At 35.7% G+C, this 18,030-nt stretch overlaps 1 protein-coding gene across 3 annotated transcripts in view; it reads right to left on the reverse strand.

Moving 5' to 3' along the window:
- Nucleotides 1–18,030, reverse strand: part of GRM5 (glutamate metabotropic receptor 5) — a 573,056-nt gene that overhangs the window by 337,348 nt on the left and 217,678 nt on the right. For all 3 annotated transcript variants that reach the window (XM_088017413.1, XM_088017412.1, XM_028091712.2), the window contains exon 2: nucleotides 13,393–13,642. In XM_088017413.1, the coding sequence (XP_087873539.1) occupies nucleotides 13,393–13,642 (250 nt within the window). The remainder of the gene's footprint in view (nucleotides 1–13,392; nucleotides 13,643–18,030) is intronic.

Here is an 18,030-nt window from a genome sequence, read left to right on the forward strand (position 1 = left end):
CACTTAACTGACTGAGCCACCCAGCTGCCCTGACAAACTTGACTTTCATGGTAAAAGACAGGGAGGTCACTCCAAGGAGAAGACCATGTAGGTAATTCTGTAAGGTTGGTATGTTGGGGAATTATAAGAATTTTGATATAGGAAAGATAAGGAGTTGGTAGTGGTGGGAGGAGGGTAGAAGTATAATAATTCCACTATTTAGGAGGAATGCATTGGCATCTATTTACCCATTGGTTATGATTCTCATCTGTTCTAGTTGGACCCATGTCTTACTAGTTGGCAAATATTTTAAATTTCACCTTTGAGTATAATAGGAAATGATTGGCAGATTTGGCCATATTTTAAAGGGCCATGCATGCCAAATTAGAGATTTGAATATGAAAAAGAGAGTCAAGTAAGATTATTATGCAGAAGGATTGCATAACTAAATTTGTTTTTCTTAAAAAATAACTCTCAGGAAAATGGGGAGGATGGATAGAAGGAGAAAGGATAAAATTTTAATCTATGTCATCAGTTCAATTTAGCAAATGAGAGGAGTAAAAATTGTTAGAAAGATTAATATTTATAACCAAACGGTGCATTCTCTATTAAATTTAGTACATTCTTTTATTTTAGATAAAATTAAATCACGCAGGATTGAATAAAGAGGTATTTCAAATGCATCATATGTTTCAATTGCTTTGAACATTATGTTCCAGAATGCTAAAATAAAATTTTGAAAAACTCCTTTGTTCTTGGTCTCCTCTCCATGATAAACATAGCACCCAAACCTGTGCCTCTAACTCTGGCCAACATTCCTAGGACTAGGACTGTCTGATCCCATGACCCAGCAGGGGACTTCAAATTTCAAGGAGAATTGAAAGGAATGTGGAGTTTATGTGTAAACCTTGACTATTGCTGAATAAATACTCAAAGTCCTAATAGGTATGTAAGTAAGCAGAGCTATCTCAACAGATGGGGAAAAAAAAAAACCCTCTCGATCAAGGGTCAGCAGATGTTTTTTTCTTTCCTTTTTTCTTTTTTCTTTTTTTTGCATGTGAAGGACCACATAGTAAATATTTTAGGCTTTACGGGACATGTGGTCTTTATTACAACTACTCAGCTCTACCAATGTAGCCCCAAAACAGCCATTGACATTGTATAAATGAGTGTGGCTTTTCCAATAAAACTATTTACAAAGAGAGGATGGACCCATGGGGGTTAGTCAGCCAGCCCTGTTTTAGAATGGTTTATCACAGTGTCCTCCAACTAATAGAAATACGTACATAAGATAGTCACTCCACCAGATCATATTAGTCTCCCAGAAAACAGTAGAAGAGTAAATGAACCTCACCTGGTTTCACCACAGAATAATATTTTATGTTTGCCTTTGTTTCTTCACAGGTGTTTGATCATTCTTTTTTTTTAATTTTATTTAAATTCAAGTTAGTTAACATATAGTGTATTAGTTTCAGGGATAGAATTTAAAATGATTCATCAGTTGCATGTAACACCCAGTGCTCATTATATCACATGCCCTCCTTAATGCCTATCACCCAGTTACCCCATCCCCCACCCACCTCCCCTCCAGCAACCCAGAGTTTGTTTCCTAGAGTTAAGAATCTCTTATGGTTTGTCCCCCTCTCTGTTTTTATCTTATTTTATTTTTCCTTCCCCTCCCCTGTGTTCACCTGTTCTGTTTCTTAAATTCCACATGAGTGAAATCATATGGTATTTGTCTTTCTCTGACTTATTTCACTTAGCAGAATAGTGAAATATATCTAGTTCCATCCACATCATTGCAAATGGCAAGATTTCATTCTTTTTGATGGCTGAGCAATATTCCATATTATATATATAATGAAGTAATATATATATGTATATATATATTACCATATCTTCTCTCTCCATTCATCAGTTGATGGATGTCTGGGCTCTTTCCATATTTTGGCTATTGTGGGCACTGCTGCTATAAATATTGGGATGCTTGGATCCCTCTGAATCACTATTTTTGTATCCTTTGGATAAATACCTCCTAGTGCAATTGTTGGATCATAGGGTAGCTTTATTTTTAACTTTTTAAAAGGATTTTATTTATTTATTTGACAGAGAGAGAGCAGCAGAGGGAGAGGGAGAAGCAGACTCCCCACTGATCAGGGAGCCCGGTGTGGGACTCAATCCCAGCACCCCGGGATCATGACCTGAGCTGAAGGCAGATGCTTAACCGACTGAGCCACCCAGTCATCCTATTTTTAACTTTTTGAGGAACCTCCATACTGTTTTCCACAGTAGCTGCATCAGTTTGCACTCTGACCAACAGTGTAGGAGAGTTCCCCTTTCTCTACATCCTCGCCAACCCCTGTCATTTCCTGTGTTGTTAATTTTAGCCATTCTGACTGGTGTGAGGTGATGCCTTATTGCGGTTTTGATTTGTATTTCCCTGAAGATGAGTGATGTTGGGCATTTTTTCATGTGTCTCTTAGCCATTTATGTGTCTTTTTTGGAGAAATATCTGTTCATGTCTTTTGTTCATTTCTTGACTATATTTTTTTGTTTTGGTGGTGTTGAGTTTGATAAGGTCTTCATAGATTTTAGATACTAGCCCTTTATCTGACTGATCATTTGTACATATCTTCTCTCATTCCAAAGGTTGTCTTTTAATGTTCTTGGTTGTTTCCTTTGCTGTTCAGAAGATTTTTTTTAAAGAATTTTTATTTATTCATTTGAGACAGAGAGATACAGAAAGAGAGAGCAGGAGCAGAGGGGAAGGGCTTAGGAAGAGGGAGAAGCAGACTCCCCACTGAGCAGGGAGTCCGATGTGGGGCTCGATCCCAGAATCTGGAGATCATGACCTGAGCTGAAGGCAGACGCCCAACCATCTAAGCCACCCAGGCGCCACATGCTGTTCAGAAGATTTTTATCCTGATGAAGTCCTAATAATTCATTTTTGCTTTTGTTTCCTTTGCCTCCAGCAACATGTCTAGTAAGAAGTTGCTCTGGCTGAGGTCAAAGAGGTTGCTGCCTATGTTCTCTAGGAGTTTGATGGATTCTTGTCTCACATTTAGGCTTTCATCCATTTTTAATTTATTTTTGTGTATGTTGTAAGAAAGTGGTCTCGTTTCATTCTTCTGCATGTTGCTGTCCAGTTTTCCCAACACCATTTGTTGAAGAGACTGTCATTTTTCCAGTGGATATTCTTTCCTGCTTTGTCGAAGATTAGTTGACAATAGAGTAGAGGGTCCATTTCTGGGTTCTTGATTCTGTTCCATTGATCTATTTGTCTGTTTTTGTGCCAGTACCATACTGTCTTGATGATTACAGATTTTTAATACACCTTGAAGTGTGGAATTTTGATGCCACCAGCTTTGGTTTTCTTTTTCAGTATTACTTTAGATAATTGGGGTCTTTTCTGGGTCCATATAAATTTTAGGATTGTTTGTTCCAGCTCATTGAAAAATGCTGGTGTTATTTTGACAGGGACTGCATTAAATGTGTAGGTTGCTTTGGGTAGTATAAACATTTTAATAATATTTGTTCTTCCAATCCATGAGCATGGAATGTTTTCCCATTTCTTTGTGTCTTCCTCAATTTATTTTTTTTTAAGATTTTATTTATTAATTTGAGAGAGAGAGAAAGCACGAGCGGGAATTGGGGGGGGTGGAAGGGGCAGAAGGAGAGGGAGAAGGAGAGTCCCTGCTGGGCAGGGAGCCCGATATAGGGCTCCATCCCAGGACCCAGAGATTATGACCTGAGCAGAAGGCAGATACTTAACTGACTGAGCCCCCCAGGTGCCCTTTCAATTTCTTTCATAAGTATTCTATAGTTATCAGAGTGCAGATCTTTTACCTCTTTGGTTAGGTTTATTTCTAGGTGTCTTATGGTTTTTGGTGTAATTGTAAATGGGATTGATTCCTTGATTTCTCTTTCTACTGCTTCATTACTGGTGTATAGAAATGCAACAGACTTCTGTGCATTGATTTTATATCCTGAGACTTTGCTGAATTCTTGTATCAGTTCTAGCAATTTTTTGGTGGAGTCTTTTAGGTTTTCCACATAGAGTATCATGTCATCTGCGAAGAGTGAAAGTTTGGCTTCTTTCCTGCCAATCTGGGTATTTAATCGTTCTTTTTTAAATTAATTAATTAATTAATTTGAGAGAGAAAAAGACAGATAGTGACAGAGAGAGAGAGAGAGCGAGAGCAAGCACAAGCACAGGGAATAGCAGAGGGAGAGGGAGAAGCAGGCTCCCAGTGGAGTAGGGAGCCCAACGTGGGCCTCGATCCCACAACCCTGGGATCATGACCTGAGCCGAAGGCAGATACTTAATCCACTGAGCCAACCAGGCGCCCCAGTATTTAATCATTCTTATAAAGAAAACAAACTTTTCTACTTGCTGAAAATTAAATTTCATCAGACTGTTTCCATGTAAAAATAGTGATGTAGACTGAAAAGTCCATCTAATCATTGGATTTTTCTGGTTTACAGAATGTTGGATTGCTCCAGGTTTTATTTATCTTAAGAAGAAGGAGGATAAGGAGAGGGGGGAAATCTCTCTTTTGCAATCATCTTTAATGGCTGTTTTTTCTTTATTAAAGATTATCTATTTTAATAACAGAAAAATAAATTATTCTTTTATACCATAAGAATCGTTTATTATGGAAATGAAGAATTATCAAAGATCTAACTAGTTTACCATAGTGGTTAAGGATACAGACTACCTTCTAATGCCCTCTCTACCACTTACTGCTTGTGTGATCTTGAGTGAATTGCTTATCTCTCTGTGCCTCAGCAATAAAATAAGTTTAATAATAACAGTTTTCAAATAGAATTGTTATTAAAAGTCAATAAATTAATAAATCAATACCAACCACTCAGGGCAGTGCTTGTTACACACAAAGCACTCCATCAAGAGCTATTATTATCATTCAATTAGTTTAAATTTTACTTAAAGATATTTTGCAAGTGCAATGAATCTTAAAGCTACCAGAACCCTCTGAAATGCAGATGCCTCTAAAGCACAAGCCCTAGGACTGTAAGAGGTCTTTGAAGTCATTTGTTGTTTTCATCACTCACACAGGAATCTTTCTCTGTCCAATAACATCAAGGCCTTCTGTTCCCCTTCTGGGCATTTTCAGTTGTCAGATCCATAGCACCTTACAAAGCAACTGGTTTCATTTATTTATTTAATTATTTATTTATTTATTTTAAAGATTTTATTTATTTATTTGAGAGAGAAAGAATGAAAGATAGCACGAGAGGGAAGAGGGTCAGAGGGAGAAGCAGACTCCCTGCTCAGCAGGGAGCCCGATGTGGGACTCGATCCCGGGACTCCAGGATCATGGCCTGAGACAAAGGCAGTCGCTTAACCAACTGAGCCACCCAGGTTCCCGCAACTGGTTTCATTTAAATTTCAGCTGCACATCTAATAAGCACAGGGGTATTGATGAAACAAGTGATGTCTCTCAGTTCAGTGTCTTCATCTGTAAAGTCAAGTTAATATTCTTTATCTACTTCATAAAGGACTTGAGAGAGAGAGAGAGAAGAATATTTCTCACTCTTTAAATTTCACAAAGGAGCATTCGAGAAAGATTCCCACTCTCTGGGAGGGAAAAGCATGGAAAGAAAACACACAGCTTGTCCTCACCATCTCCCTCCCTTCCCCTGGGAATGAGTGACTGGCCTGTCTAGTGAGGTGGAGAAAGAACTGAGCAGGTGTGACTCAGCCTCTTCTTTTTATGGAGCAGTCTGTCCTCTGAGTCTAAGAGTTTTCCTATTGTCATTCTGAAAATCATCTCCTAAAGCAGGAAAGTCCTGCTATTGTCCAGCCGTGCCTGTGACTCTAGGATTGGGGGGCAGTGTTAGGAGGTCCATTTGGTCACAGATCAAAGACTAGGTCTCTAATTAACTGATATACGTTAATCTCCATGACTCACTCCCATTGGTTTTTAATTTGAGAACAGGGCTGCTGTTTAATCAACCTTTAAAACCCTAACAGTAAGAATTCATTACAACCCTTGATGAGAAAGTACATAGGCAAATGTTAAATCTGCTGTTATTTTAAGAGCATTTCTCCATGATAGTATAGCCAGATCTTTCTCTCCCTACTGCTTGTAACCAATGGGATAATATAAAATAAAGATAATATCTAAAACCACTTATTAACAGTCTAGTTTTCCTTGTTCTCCAACCTTTACTGACAACTTCTCAAACCAGCTGCTACCCCCCACTCCACAACACACACACATTCCCTTCTTGCCTCCAAAGTTATGAAGAAAAGAGGGGCTATCAAGTGACTTTGGTATTTTCAAAACTTTAAACATACCTACCTCATTTAAAAAAAAAAATTCTGTTCCACTTCTGGAGTTGACTTTCTCAGCTTGCTCCCTCCATCTATGCTTCAAATGTCACTCATTCCCACATTTTAGGGGTTTTATACAATTAATTGTCTTCCCTCACTTATTAAATTCCCTGTCCTACGTTGATCCTAAAATTAAACAACCAAACCTCTGTGACTGGCCTCTGTATGCAATATACAAATCCTTATGAGTCATAAAAGAAAAAGGTTGGCATTGTCCAAAGTGACATAAACAAAGTCAAAATTAAATAACAAGAGGGAAAATATTTGCTACACATGTCAATGAACCACTTTCCTTAATTTATAAAGTACTTTTGTATAAATCAACAAAGAGAAATAAACAGAAAGAAATTGACTAATTGCATGAAGCTTGAAGAAAAAATATATCACTTATTCATATATGAAAGATGTAGAATCTCACTCATAATTAAAGAAGTACAAATTAAAATATTATGATGCCAGTTCTCACCTATAAAATTAGCAAGTACCAAATAATTTATTAATACCATGTAAGGACACAGATATAAAAATATAAGTGTTTTTCACTATATAGATTTTTTCATCGTTAAAATTATTTTTTCATGATCATGAATTACATTTTTGGGAAAAAATGACTGTATTAAAAACCTGTCTCTTGATCTTCTCTTTCCTTAAGAGATAGTTTTATCATTCTCCATTTCTTATTAGTTTAACCTCACAAAACAGTGGCTTATATGCCATGGGTTCATTTTCTCACCTCCTTACATCTTAGCTACTTCATTCTGAATATACTTTAATTTCTCCATTTGTCCATCTCTTGCTAAATCACCAATTAATAAATCTACCTCAATAAATCTAAAGGTCCTTTCAGTATTATTTTTACTTGATCTAGAATTGTTTGACACTGGTGGCCCCCCTTTTAAACATTCTCCCCCACAGGTTGGGATGACACAACGCTCTCTGGGTTTTCCTCCTTCATCTCTGTATTTGCTTTCTCCCTATTGCCTTTTCACAGTTCATCCTTTTTCCAATCATTATATTTTGAGATCCCTTTCAAAGCCAAGTTCTTAGACTTCCTCCACTTGAAGTCTACATACTCATGTCTTCCGTTCATAAATCTAAACTACTCAGATGATTCACCCATTTTTATTTAACAGCCTATAGATCTCTTTTGAGCCCCAGACTCACACGTTCTCCAGCTTTCTTGGCTATATTTATGTTTGAAATGCACATCAGGCCATTTTATCCAAAACTGAACTCATGATCTGTTCTCTTATTCACACCTGATTCTTTTCCAACTCTCTTCATCTTGGTAAAGTTATCATCATTCATCTTGTTATAAAACACAAGAATCTTACAAGTCACTCTTGACATCTTCCCTATGCTTCTCTACAATACCCAATGCACCCAACAGCTCCTATTGATTTTTTTCCCAACTTACTGAGTTGTACATAATATACAAAAAGTCACATATATTCAATGTATACATTTTGATGAGTTTGGATTTATGCATCTATCCGATACCATCATAACAAAAACATAATACACACATTTTAATTAGTAATCTGCTATTTATTCCATGATCATAGTATTCTTGTTAGGGATATTTGTTCCTCCGTATCTACCCTATCTCTTCTAATCCATAATCTATACCCGTTATCTTTTGAAATACCACACCTATCATATTCTTACCCCCACACACAAAAAAAGGCTTCTCCAATAATGGGATAAATATCAAAATACTACAAAGCTGAAAACATTGTTTCCTGGGTTCCTCTCCAAACTTCTTCACACATGCTCCCCTTATCTTCTTGCTCAACCTTCATGGTTCATAATCTGAGGCAGATGCAACTAGACAACTGCTTGTTTATAGATTGAATATCGTGCAACTAGTCTGGTCTTTCCATCTCGAGTTCAGGTAAGCACTCCAGGCAAAATGGAGCATAGTTTGGTTAGCTTTATTTGCACTATAAATTCATCACAAAAATCTCAATAATTTTCAAGGCATTTTACTAAGTTTATTTAATTTTCAAAGGATAATCTAAAACAACAAAAACAACAATAAAGCAAAATTAAATGGAGTTTATCACAAGTGCAGAAACATTTATGTTGCTAAGCCTTCTCTCTTTGTGATACTTAGAATTGTCAGTAGGATTAAGAAACTGATATAATCTTGTTCAGTCATTTAGCTTCTGAGTCTCAATTTTCTCCCCTACAAAAATGGGGTCATTATTACCAAACTCAAAGGCAACTAAAAGTTGACATATTCAACACTGCTTACAGCACTAAATTAATCTCTCTCTCTCTTCCTCCCCCCTCCTCCCCTCTTGTCTCCTCTCATCATTTCCTCTCCCTTCCCTCACCTTTTCTTTCCCTCTCTCCTTGTCTCCTGACACATAACAGGAACTCAGTGAAAATAAGTTTTGTTTTCTTTTTCTCAACATGATTAAAAGACACTGAATGGTCCACTGGAAGGCCAGTATACTTATTTTAAAAAGGATTTTAATTTAGAATGAATATTTTGATAATATGCAAGGATAAAGACTAATGTCTACTTCTGAATAACACCTACTATAATAGTTTTAGTAAAACAATTGTTTGTAATTCTATCCACAAACATATTTATTAGAATAAGCTCTTGTCCTTTCCATTTTGAAAAATATTGATGAAGACTGACCTCCTGATAAGAAATACAGGTTATAATTCCCAAATAGTTTTGAAATTTAAGTACATTTCCTCTCACAGCCTGGTAACAATCATCATATTGAAGGACAGTGATTCTTAATTCAAACAGATACACAGTTTTAGTTAATTATAGACAAGATAAAAAAAGATCTTTAAGTGTCTAATTTGCTAAAAGTTGCTCCTTGTTTCCAGGTTCATATTTAAGTATATAACTCATAAATAATATACCTCATATGATATTTTCTCAGGTCAAAAACTAAAACACTGTATCCATTCTAGAAAAACAAGCTCCTTTAGAAATGTCATTACTGTTCAGATTATTGATCCCATTCTGCTGTCAGAACCAAAGTGTTTAGCAAGACTATTTCAGGGACCTGGACAGGACATTTTTATGGGCAATGAGACCAACAGATTACCCTGAATTCAAATGAGAAGACCCAGTGGCCAGATCTATATCACTCTAACATTCTTCTGATGTGCAGCACAGATGGTGAGAAATGTAGATGAATGAGGCCGTCTCAGCAGCAGAATTATCTTACTAGTCCTGCCACACATTTCAGTTGAATGACCTATTAAACATGGCTGTCCCAAGGCAACTGGATAGGTTTATAACTACAGCTGTTAAATGGGACCCTCTAGGAAGTTCTGAATATAGATTCCCTTCTCATAGCCTTGACTTCTAATTTCTTTTTTCTTTTCTTTTTTTTAAGATAGAAAGCAAGCACGCATTAGTGCACGAGTGGTAGGGAGGGGGAGAGGGAGAGAGAGAATCTTAAGCAGGCTCCACACCCAGTGCACAGCCAGATGCGGGGCTTAATTTCACAACCCTGAGATCATGACCTGAGCTGAAATCAAGAGTCGGACACTTAACTGACTGAGCCACCCAGGCACCACTTGACTTCTAATTTCTAAGAACCATCCTGAGTTGGGTCTGAGTTGGGCAGGGGAAGGAAGGAGCATAAAGGGAGATAGGGAGTATATATGCAAACAAAATAATCTCAAATTATTAAGAGCACAGCATAATGAATATAGTCAATGATACTGTAATAGCATTGTATGGTGACAAATGGTAGGTACACTTGGGGTGAGCATAACATAACCCATAGAGATACTAAATCACTAATCTGTACATATGAAACTAATGTAACATCATGTGTCAACTACAGGAGTTATAGGGTGAATTGACTTTTTAGGAGGGAGCATTAAAATAAAAATGCTAACTTAAATTAGAATTATCTAGGATAATTTCTTTATATACTCAGGATCTGTGAAGAACTGGGAGTTTGCTATCAGACAACTCTTCACTGTTTCTATTTTATAGGAAACAGGCTAATAGGGAAAAGCACTGAGTTATGGTCCACAGTAATCAGGCTCTTGAGCATAAACCTTAACTATGTTATCCAAACTTTTGGGGTACCAGTTTTCTCACTTGTAAAATTAGAGTGAGTAGATGTCCTAAATACTCTCATAACTGTTATATTTTGCCTTTCCGCTCACTACCCTAGATTTCCACTCTTATGAATAAGAATACTTTAAATTTACTGAAAAGTAACAGAACGCAGCACTAAATGCTCAATCTCTAGAATTACACACATTTATATTTAATGTTGGCTTCAACACGTACATCTATATAGCCTTCTATTACTCAATATAAATTGAGTCTTAGAGTCCTTGTCTATAAATTGGAGATAATAGTATTCAACATGAAGTTGTTCTTAGATTTACTTATTTTTTTCATAGCACTTACTACCTTCTATCTAATTTACCATCTGTAAGGTCCATAAAGGTAGCGAATATTGTCTGTTTTATTCACTGATGTATCCTAAGCATCTTAACATATAGTAGCCAGTCAATGTCTATCAAATGAATACATGAAACAATGCATATACAGAGTTTAGTAATTGGCAGAAAGCATTTGATAAATGATGCCATAAATGATCTTGATACATAGAGTGTTATTTCACCTTGAAGAAGTAGAAACAGAAGAAGCAGGAATGTTTCAAAGAGAAGATGAAGGGGACTGATGACCATACCATTACCAAATATCTTTAAGAGTATCACACGTTACTTTCAGAGACAAAAATATGAGCCAAGAGGTGGAAATTACAGGGAGACATTTTTTTTTTTAATTTGGAGTAAGAAGACATTTCTAACAAAACTCCTCTAAGATGAAATGAACTGGTGCTCAAGTAAATATTGAATTATTATTGGCCAATAAATGAAGGGATTAAGAAATCTAATTAAATGTTATGAATCTATTTTTCTATGATTCAAATGATGTGGAGAGAACTTCTTATAAATAGCATATACAAAATAAATATTAAAATATATAAATAGAGGCACCTGGCTAGCTCAGTCATTAGACTATGTGACTTCTGATCTCAGGGTTGTAAGTTTAAGCCCCATGTTGGGTGTAGAGATTACTTAAAAAATAAAATTTTAATTTATACAGAGATATATATATAACATTATAAAAATTGTGTATGTATATGTTATATATATAAAATATTGAATTTTAGCCTTGTGGTACTGTTGGCAATAAAAAGATAGAGGGAAAATGGCAAATATAGTGAATACCTACCTATTTCCTTGTGTACTTGTGATCAAAGAATATTTACTTGCTGACAAATCATATAGGCTGAGAAACAAATGCTTATTTGTCTTATTAACGTTGGTAAAAGCAGCAGATAGCAGCTACAGAATCTCATACCCTACCAGAAAAACAGGACTGTTTAAAGCCAGCTTCTTTCTTTCGTGTTCTTTTTACCCCAGTGGTAACACTGCACTTTGGAATTTAATACTGGAGTGGGAGCACTCCTGGGTTGTATGAAACTAATTGGTGCATCACTCTTGCCAACTAGGGATGATTTTAGACAAAATGTATGACATTTTGGAATCTCACTCAATATCACTTTTATGAAGGATAGTTGGCCTCATACTAAAATAGTCCCATCAATCTACTGTCATCAGGTCAGACAGAAAAGCATTAGGTACATAAAGTGGCTGTCATAAAATGTAGCCAAGCAGGAGCCAAGTCTGATCACAGAAGGTCAGTTAGGCATTTAGAAAATAAAGGAAGCATGTTTTCCTTAACGAGCCATCAAAAGTTAATAACAAGTGAGTTAGCTTTCTATTTTGGACAGAAATATTGAGAAAGAAGCGGGGGTTCTGAAGGTTTTCTCTATTTTTAAATTGGCTGCCTACTAAGAATATGTACAATAACAAGAGTTTTTTAAGCTCTAGAATAGTGAACTACATTCACATGGTCAAACTATGGGGTCATTTTATGAATTGTGATGGTTAATGTCATGTGACCAGTTATTGGGCCATGGGGTTCCCAGATACTTGGCTAAACATTATTCTGAGTGTGTCTATGAGGGTGTTTCTGGATGACATTTGCATTTGCATCAGTATACTAAGTAATGAAGATTGTTCTCCCTAATGTGGGTGGGCTTCATCCAATCTACTGAAGACCTGAGTAGAACAAAAATGACTAAGTAAGAGGGAACTCTTCCTGCATGACTTCTTGAGCTGGGACATTGGTCTTTTCTGGCCTTCACACTTGAACACAAACACTGGCTCTTCTTCCCTAAGCCTGTCAGCTTTCAGACCAGAACTATACCACTGGCTCTTCTGGGTGTATCTCTCATCTCATCTCATTTCTCTCTCTCTCTCTCTCTCTCTCTCTCACACACACACACACACACACACGCACGCACGCACACACCATTATATCTGTTTCCCTAAGAGAACTCTAATATATGGATTCAACAGCATCAGCAGGGAATGAATTGAGTTGTGCCAATCAAGTGCATTATCCAGATGATTAAAATCAATCCCAGTAGAAGTTAATATTTTAGAAACTTGTCTGGTAACAGTGTGGATGATCAGGCAATGTAATAACACTTTTGTAATATAAATAATGAGCCAATTTTCCAATGTTTTAAAAAATTAAAGCAACTAAAACTAAAGCAACTCCTCACTTTCAAACTCAAAATTCTATGACTATATTATAAAACAAGTTTAGGTAGCCATTCTCAAAATCAATTTCAAATGCAACAGCAAAAAGTCTGAAAAATGCTTATTTCCCAAGGGAATTATGAAATGATCCAAGTATCTAAGAACCCATCTCATTTCCTTACAGTCATTTTTTTCAAGACTTAAGTACTCATTGTCTTCATGTGTTGATTCCTGTTATCATCATTAATCAGCACATGGCATATCTACTTATTTTCCATGATCATCTCCAGGCTCTGATGTTTTATGATACTTAAGTTCTATTGCTACCACACAGATTAAGTTTCCAAAGCATCTGTCCTTATGCACCTGAAGATACACTTTGATGCTGCCAAATTCCTGGTATTACCTTCATGTGAATTTTCTTTGTCACTCACCTGCCCAGAAGCAGAAATTCGCCTGCTAGACCCAGGCGCCTCATGGCCATCAGCAGACCTCTCACCGTCATGCCCTCACAGAAGCAGGCCACTACCCGGGCCTTGGGCAAGTGACTCCTGAGCTTCTTCAGCAGCTTATCAAAGCTCTGTTCCCCTGCGTTGCTATAGATTTTGTAAGAGTGAGCGATGCAAATTCCTTCTTTGGCTGACATATCTTTGAAAGCTTCCATCCCACTCTCTCCATAGTTGCCTGTGTGAAAACAGATAAGCAGAGAGGTAGTGAGATAGCAGTGCTGGGTACACTGGATCCAATTAAGAATGCAAAAGGCTGGGAGCATGAAGATCACTTGGTAGTGCTGAACTTGGAGCCTGAAGACCTGAATCAGTTTTTGCTCTTTCACTGACTTGTTCATTTTGGACAATTTACAACAAAACTACATTATACATATATGCATTGAACTTTAAATTGTGTTTTCACTGAGAGACAGAGAAAATAGTATAAAAAGCAGAAGAAATTCAGCTACCCCTTTGACTTAAAAAGTTCATACTCTAGTGTGAGATGATAGAAGATATTTATCTGCTGTATTTTCATTCTATCTCACTTCCCTTTGCTTCTTATTGTATGACCATCTCATCCCACCGGCTCAGATTCCTATATTTAAAGACACAATATATACACTTAATATGTAATAGATGCCATTGTACAGATATCACATAGAATATTATATTTTATAGAATATTATGCATATCATAATCTATTAGCCATCATAAGAATCAGTGGCTTTATCCCAACTGAAAATTCCATATCCTTGTTTGAGATTTGAGTCTTGTCACAGGTAAATGTATAAGCTTCAAGTGAAACATTTGAAGTTTCATTCTGTAGAGCTATAGGGAAGTTAGTGATTTGGGGGAATAATTCCAAAGTCTCCTACAAATCTGGGGGGCTAAGGACTGATGGTGGTCCTTTAAATTAATGGAAATTGCTGATCAATACTGACAATCAACTGTATGCCAGGAAGTATGCCAAAACCTTTACAGATGTCATCTCATTTAATTCTCACGAGAGTATACTGAGGTATGCATTATGACTTCCATTCTGCAGATAAGAAAACAGATGAAGCAGTTAGGTTTACACTTGCCCAAAGTTACATACCCAGGAAATGGAATTCTGCACTACATTCTCAGATCAAAGAGTATGGTTTCTGCTCCCTCCACTCATGCATGGCTGACTTTTGGAAGACTCAGAGGCCCAATTATATATACATTTCTTTTTCCTATTTAAGGGTCACAATGCTTCAATTTTAGGTATTTTTAGAGCCTCTTAAGGCTCTATAAATCATACCAGGCTCATTTTCTGAGTTCCCAAAAGATTAGGTGGGTAAGGGGGAATGATTTAAAGAATACAGGAGCCTACTAAAAGACAAGCAAGCTGTGGAGCATCTAAGGATGTAACCAGCCTCACAACAAACCAGACCTAGGAAAGGAATTTCATCAGGAGGAGATCTCCAATGAATAAGGAAGTAAAAGGCATTTGGTTGCATTGGTTTCACTATATGACTCTAACAGAGATCACTTATAAATCAGTATACCCATATAACATTTGGATTTTTGAAGTCACTTCATACAGATTAGCTCACTGCTCCTTGCATCAACTCTGTGATAGAGGTAATATTATCTTCCATGCAAAACTGATAAAACTGAAGTTCACATTTAGCAAGTAGGTGGCCAAGTCTTGGTTTGAACATATAACTTTTCACACCTGCCCCTGTGTATGTTCCACTATAGCACAGGTACCTTGCTGCAAATGAGATCCTCAGACTTTGAAGGTGGATTTTTATGTGGTTTTATCTTCCTGAACAAACTGTGAAGTGTAGAGCAGAGCAGGATGGCTTAAGTCCTAGCCAAAAAAACCTGTTGGGACAGCTGCTTCTTTCCTTTTTCTCTAGAAATAAAATAACAAGAAGCCTCTATGATGATGGCAAGTGGGCAATGTAGTTATTTTGCAATTAACAAAGTTTAAAGGACCCCCTCTGAAAAACATGCCCAGGGGCCTAAATTACTAGTTTTATACTAATCTGAGTAATCTATTATTCTCTGATTTGTTTTTAGCCAACCCTATTTTTCAGCTAACTGTCTTGCACTTAATGCTTTCATTAGTACTGAGGTATTTGCATAAATAATTTGAAATTAGGTACATAGTGATTGTGATGGCAATGATAAAAATTCTCAGTTTATTTGCAGTTATTTAAGAAAAAAATGACAAATTCATAATCTTTAGCACCTCTCCCAACAACTTTAATATTATTTTTTTATACAGTAAGTTATATGGAAGCAGCAGAGAGAGAACCTTGTTATTAGAGAGATCTGAGTTCTAATTCTGCTTGGATAGTCTCTCTAAATCTAGCTTTTTCACCTGAAAATCAGAGGTAACACTGCCTAATGCATGAGTATTTTGTATATTATATATGTTAAACATTATATCTAGTTTAAACATTATAATAAATGCTTATAATTATTATGTTATTTTTATAATTAATTATGCATACTATTATATAATATTTTATATAGCATGCATAAACATTATATATAATAGATATTATAAAATAATATATATGTTAACTATATAAAATATCTGATAGGTAGACTGAACCCAATTAATTGTACCTATTGGCATTAGATATAGTGAAGCTGCTCTCTCCTGGAGCATCTAAAACAAATAATGGAGCAAAAGCTATTAATAATGAACATTGGATTAAAGAATGAACTTAAACTAGTTGGAGAAATATGATTTTCTCAGAACAAAGCCCAAGCAGTACTCTATAAAATTAAAACAGGAAACAGTTCTAATATATGTATGACATAAAAATTCTGCAGAATAATTTTGATTTAATAAAAGCCACTATAAGCTGAGAATTTAAAATGGGAGCATGTATTCCATATATTCCAATAAAACTGGGAAGCCTGAATTCAGCTGGCATTAGATCCCAGCTGAAAATTGAGATTTTCAGTAGTTGATATAAAGACCGTATTCTGGAATTACACATTTAAAAATAAAAGAGAAACTATTAAAAAGTTCATAAGCTTCTCATAGGAAATGAAATAGATTTCAAGCGATGTATAGGATGAGAAAAAGCTGAGGAAACAAAGATTTATTTTTCCAACAGGGAAACAAAGGTGATAGAGAAAGGAAGGTAGGTGTAAAATAGAAACTAGCCTGTGTCTTCATTTTAAGCAACTGGTAAAAGCAGGAAGGAATCCATCAGACACTCTTTTTTAAATAGCAGAGGGCTGGTGATTTGGAATTATGAGAAGAAAATGTAATCAAGGCTTTACTGGACTCTTAGCTCATACTATTTTGCAACAATGCAAATGCCAATTACTGATTTCCAACCTTATGAATCCACATAGGGACAAAGCAAAAAACTCATTATGCAATAGAAATAAATCTTATCAACCTTTACAAAAAAATTAAAGGAAAAGATGATAGGTTGAAGCAGGGAGAACTAGGGTGTTAAAATCTTTTACGCACAATTTGGAAGTCAAGACATACACAGAAAACAAAGAAAGATGAATTATTTAAATCTAAAAAATAGACTAAAATAGAATTATATTTGAGGGAAGATACATGAATTAAGAGTTTATTGTTCATAAATTAAAAAGTAGGCATTAAAATACATATATTCCTACTAAGAAATATGAAGGTAAAAAACAGGAAAAAAAAAAACCCTAAAATGCACTTTTTACCCTTAAGGCCTTCTGTACTATTAGATTTTGAAAAATATGAAAGTACAAGTTTGAATGAAAAAAATTTAATAACATACTTAAAAGTTATTGAAATCAGAAAGTAGACATGAACAATTTTAAATAGTTGCTTTCAGTAGTTCTATTTGACCTACATCATGTCTGTGGAGATCTGGAAGTATCTGCGTCCATCTGGGCCTACAAGGTACACATTGAAAACAAGACTGGTTAAAGAATAACTCTAAATCTTTCTTCTAAACTAAGAGAGATTGTTTATTTGAACTTTATGATTAAAGGCAGTGAACAATCGTTTAGTATGTAATGTATAATCAAAGGTAACTGCTCTTTCCAGATGGTACCAATTCAGTAGCAATAACTACTGTGTTATTGTAGCTTAAACATACTTTCAAATAAAGGTAATAAAGTATAGGAACATAAATAGGATATATATATATATATATATAATATATATATATATAGTAAATGAGAGATTTTTCTAGCAAAATATACATTCAAGATATGGTTCAAATTTATAAATTTTGTGTGTATTGGGAAAAATGATCATAAGAATCAGAAATTAATAGAATTATACCAAAAACACTCAAATACTTTTCTTTTCTTTGACATTTATTTCTTTTTCTCATCAGACCATCATTATTCCTTTTGTTGGAGCTTATGCGGTCATGTATAACCTCTTACCACCTATCTTTCATTTATTCAAAACTTTACCAAACTTTATGTTTGGGAGTCTTATTTCTTACTGTGCCCTTCCATATGTCCCTTGGATGCCCTATGCATTCCCAGTTATTTACTTTTATTCATGATGCTCTTTCTACCCCGAATACCCTTTCTCCATGTCTCCATGTTGAAATCTTACCCATTTTTTTTCTGGTCCAA

This window comes from Eumetopias jubatus, unplaced genomic scaffold (assembly GCF_037043125.1).
Source record: "Eumetopias jubatus isolate StellerSeaLion01/CBP00866 unplaced genomic scaffold, mEumJub1_p1.0 scaffold_13, whole genome shotgun sequence".
Classification (NCBI taxonomy): domain Eukaryota; kingdom Metazoa; phylum Chordata; class Mammalia; order Carnivora; family Otariidae; genus Eumetopias; species Eumetopias jubatus.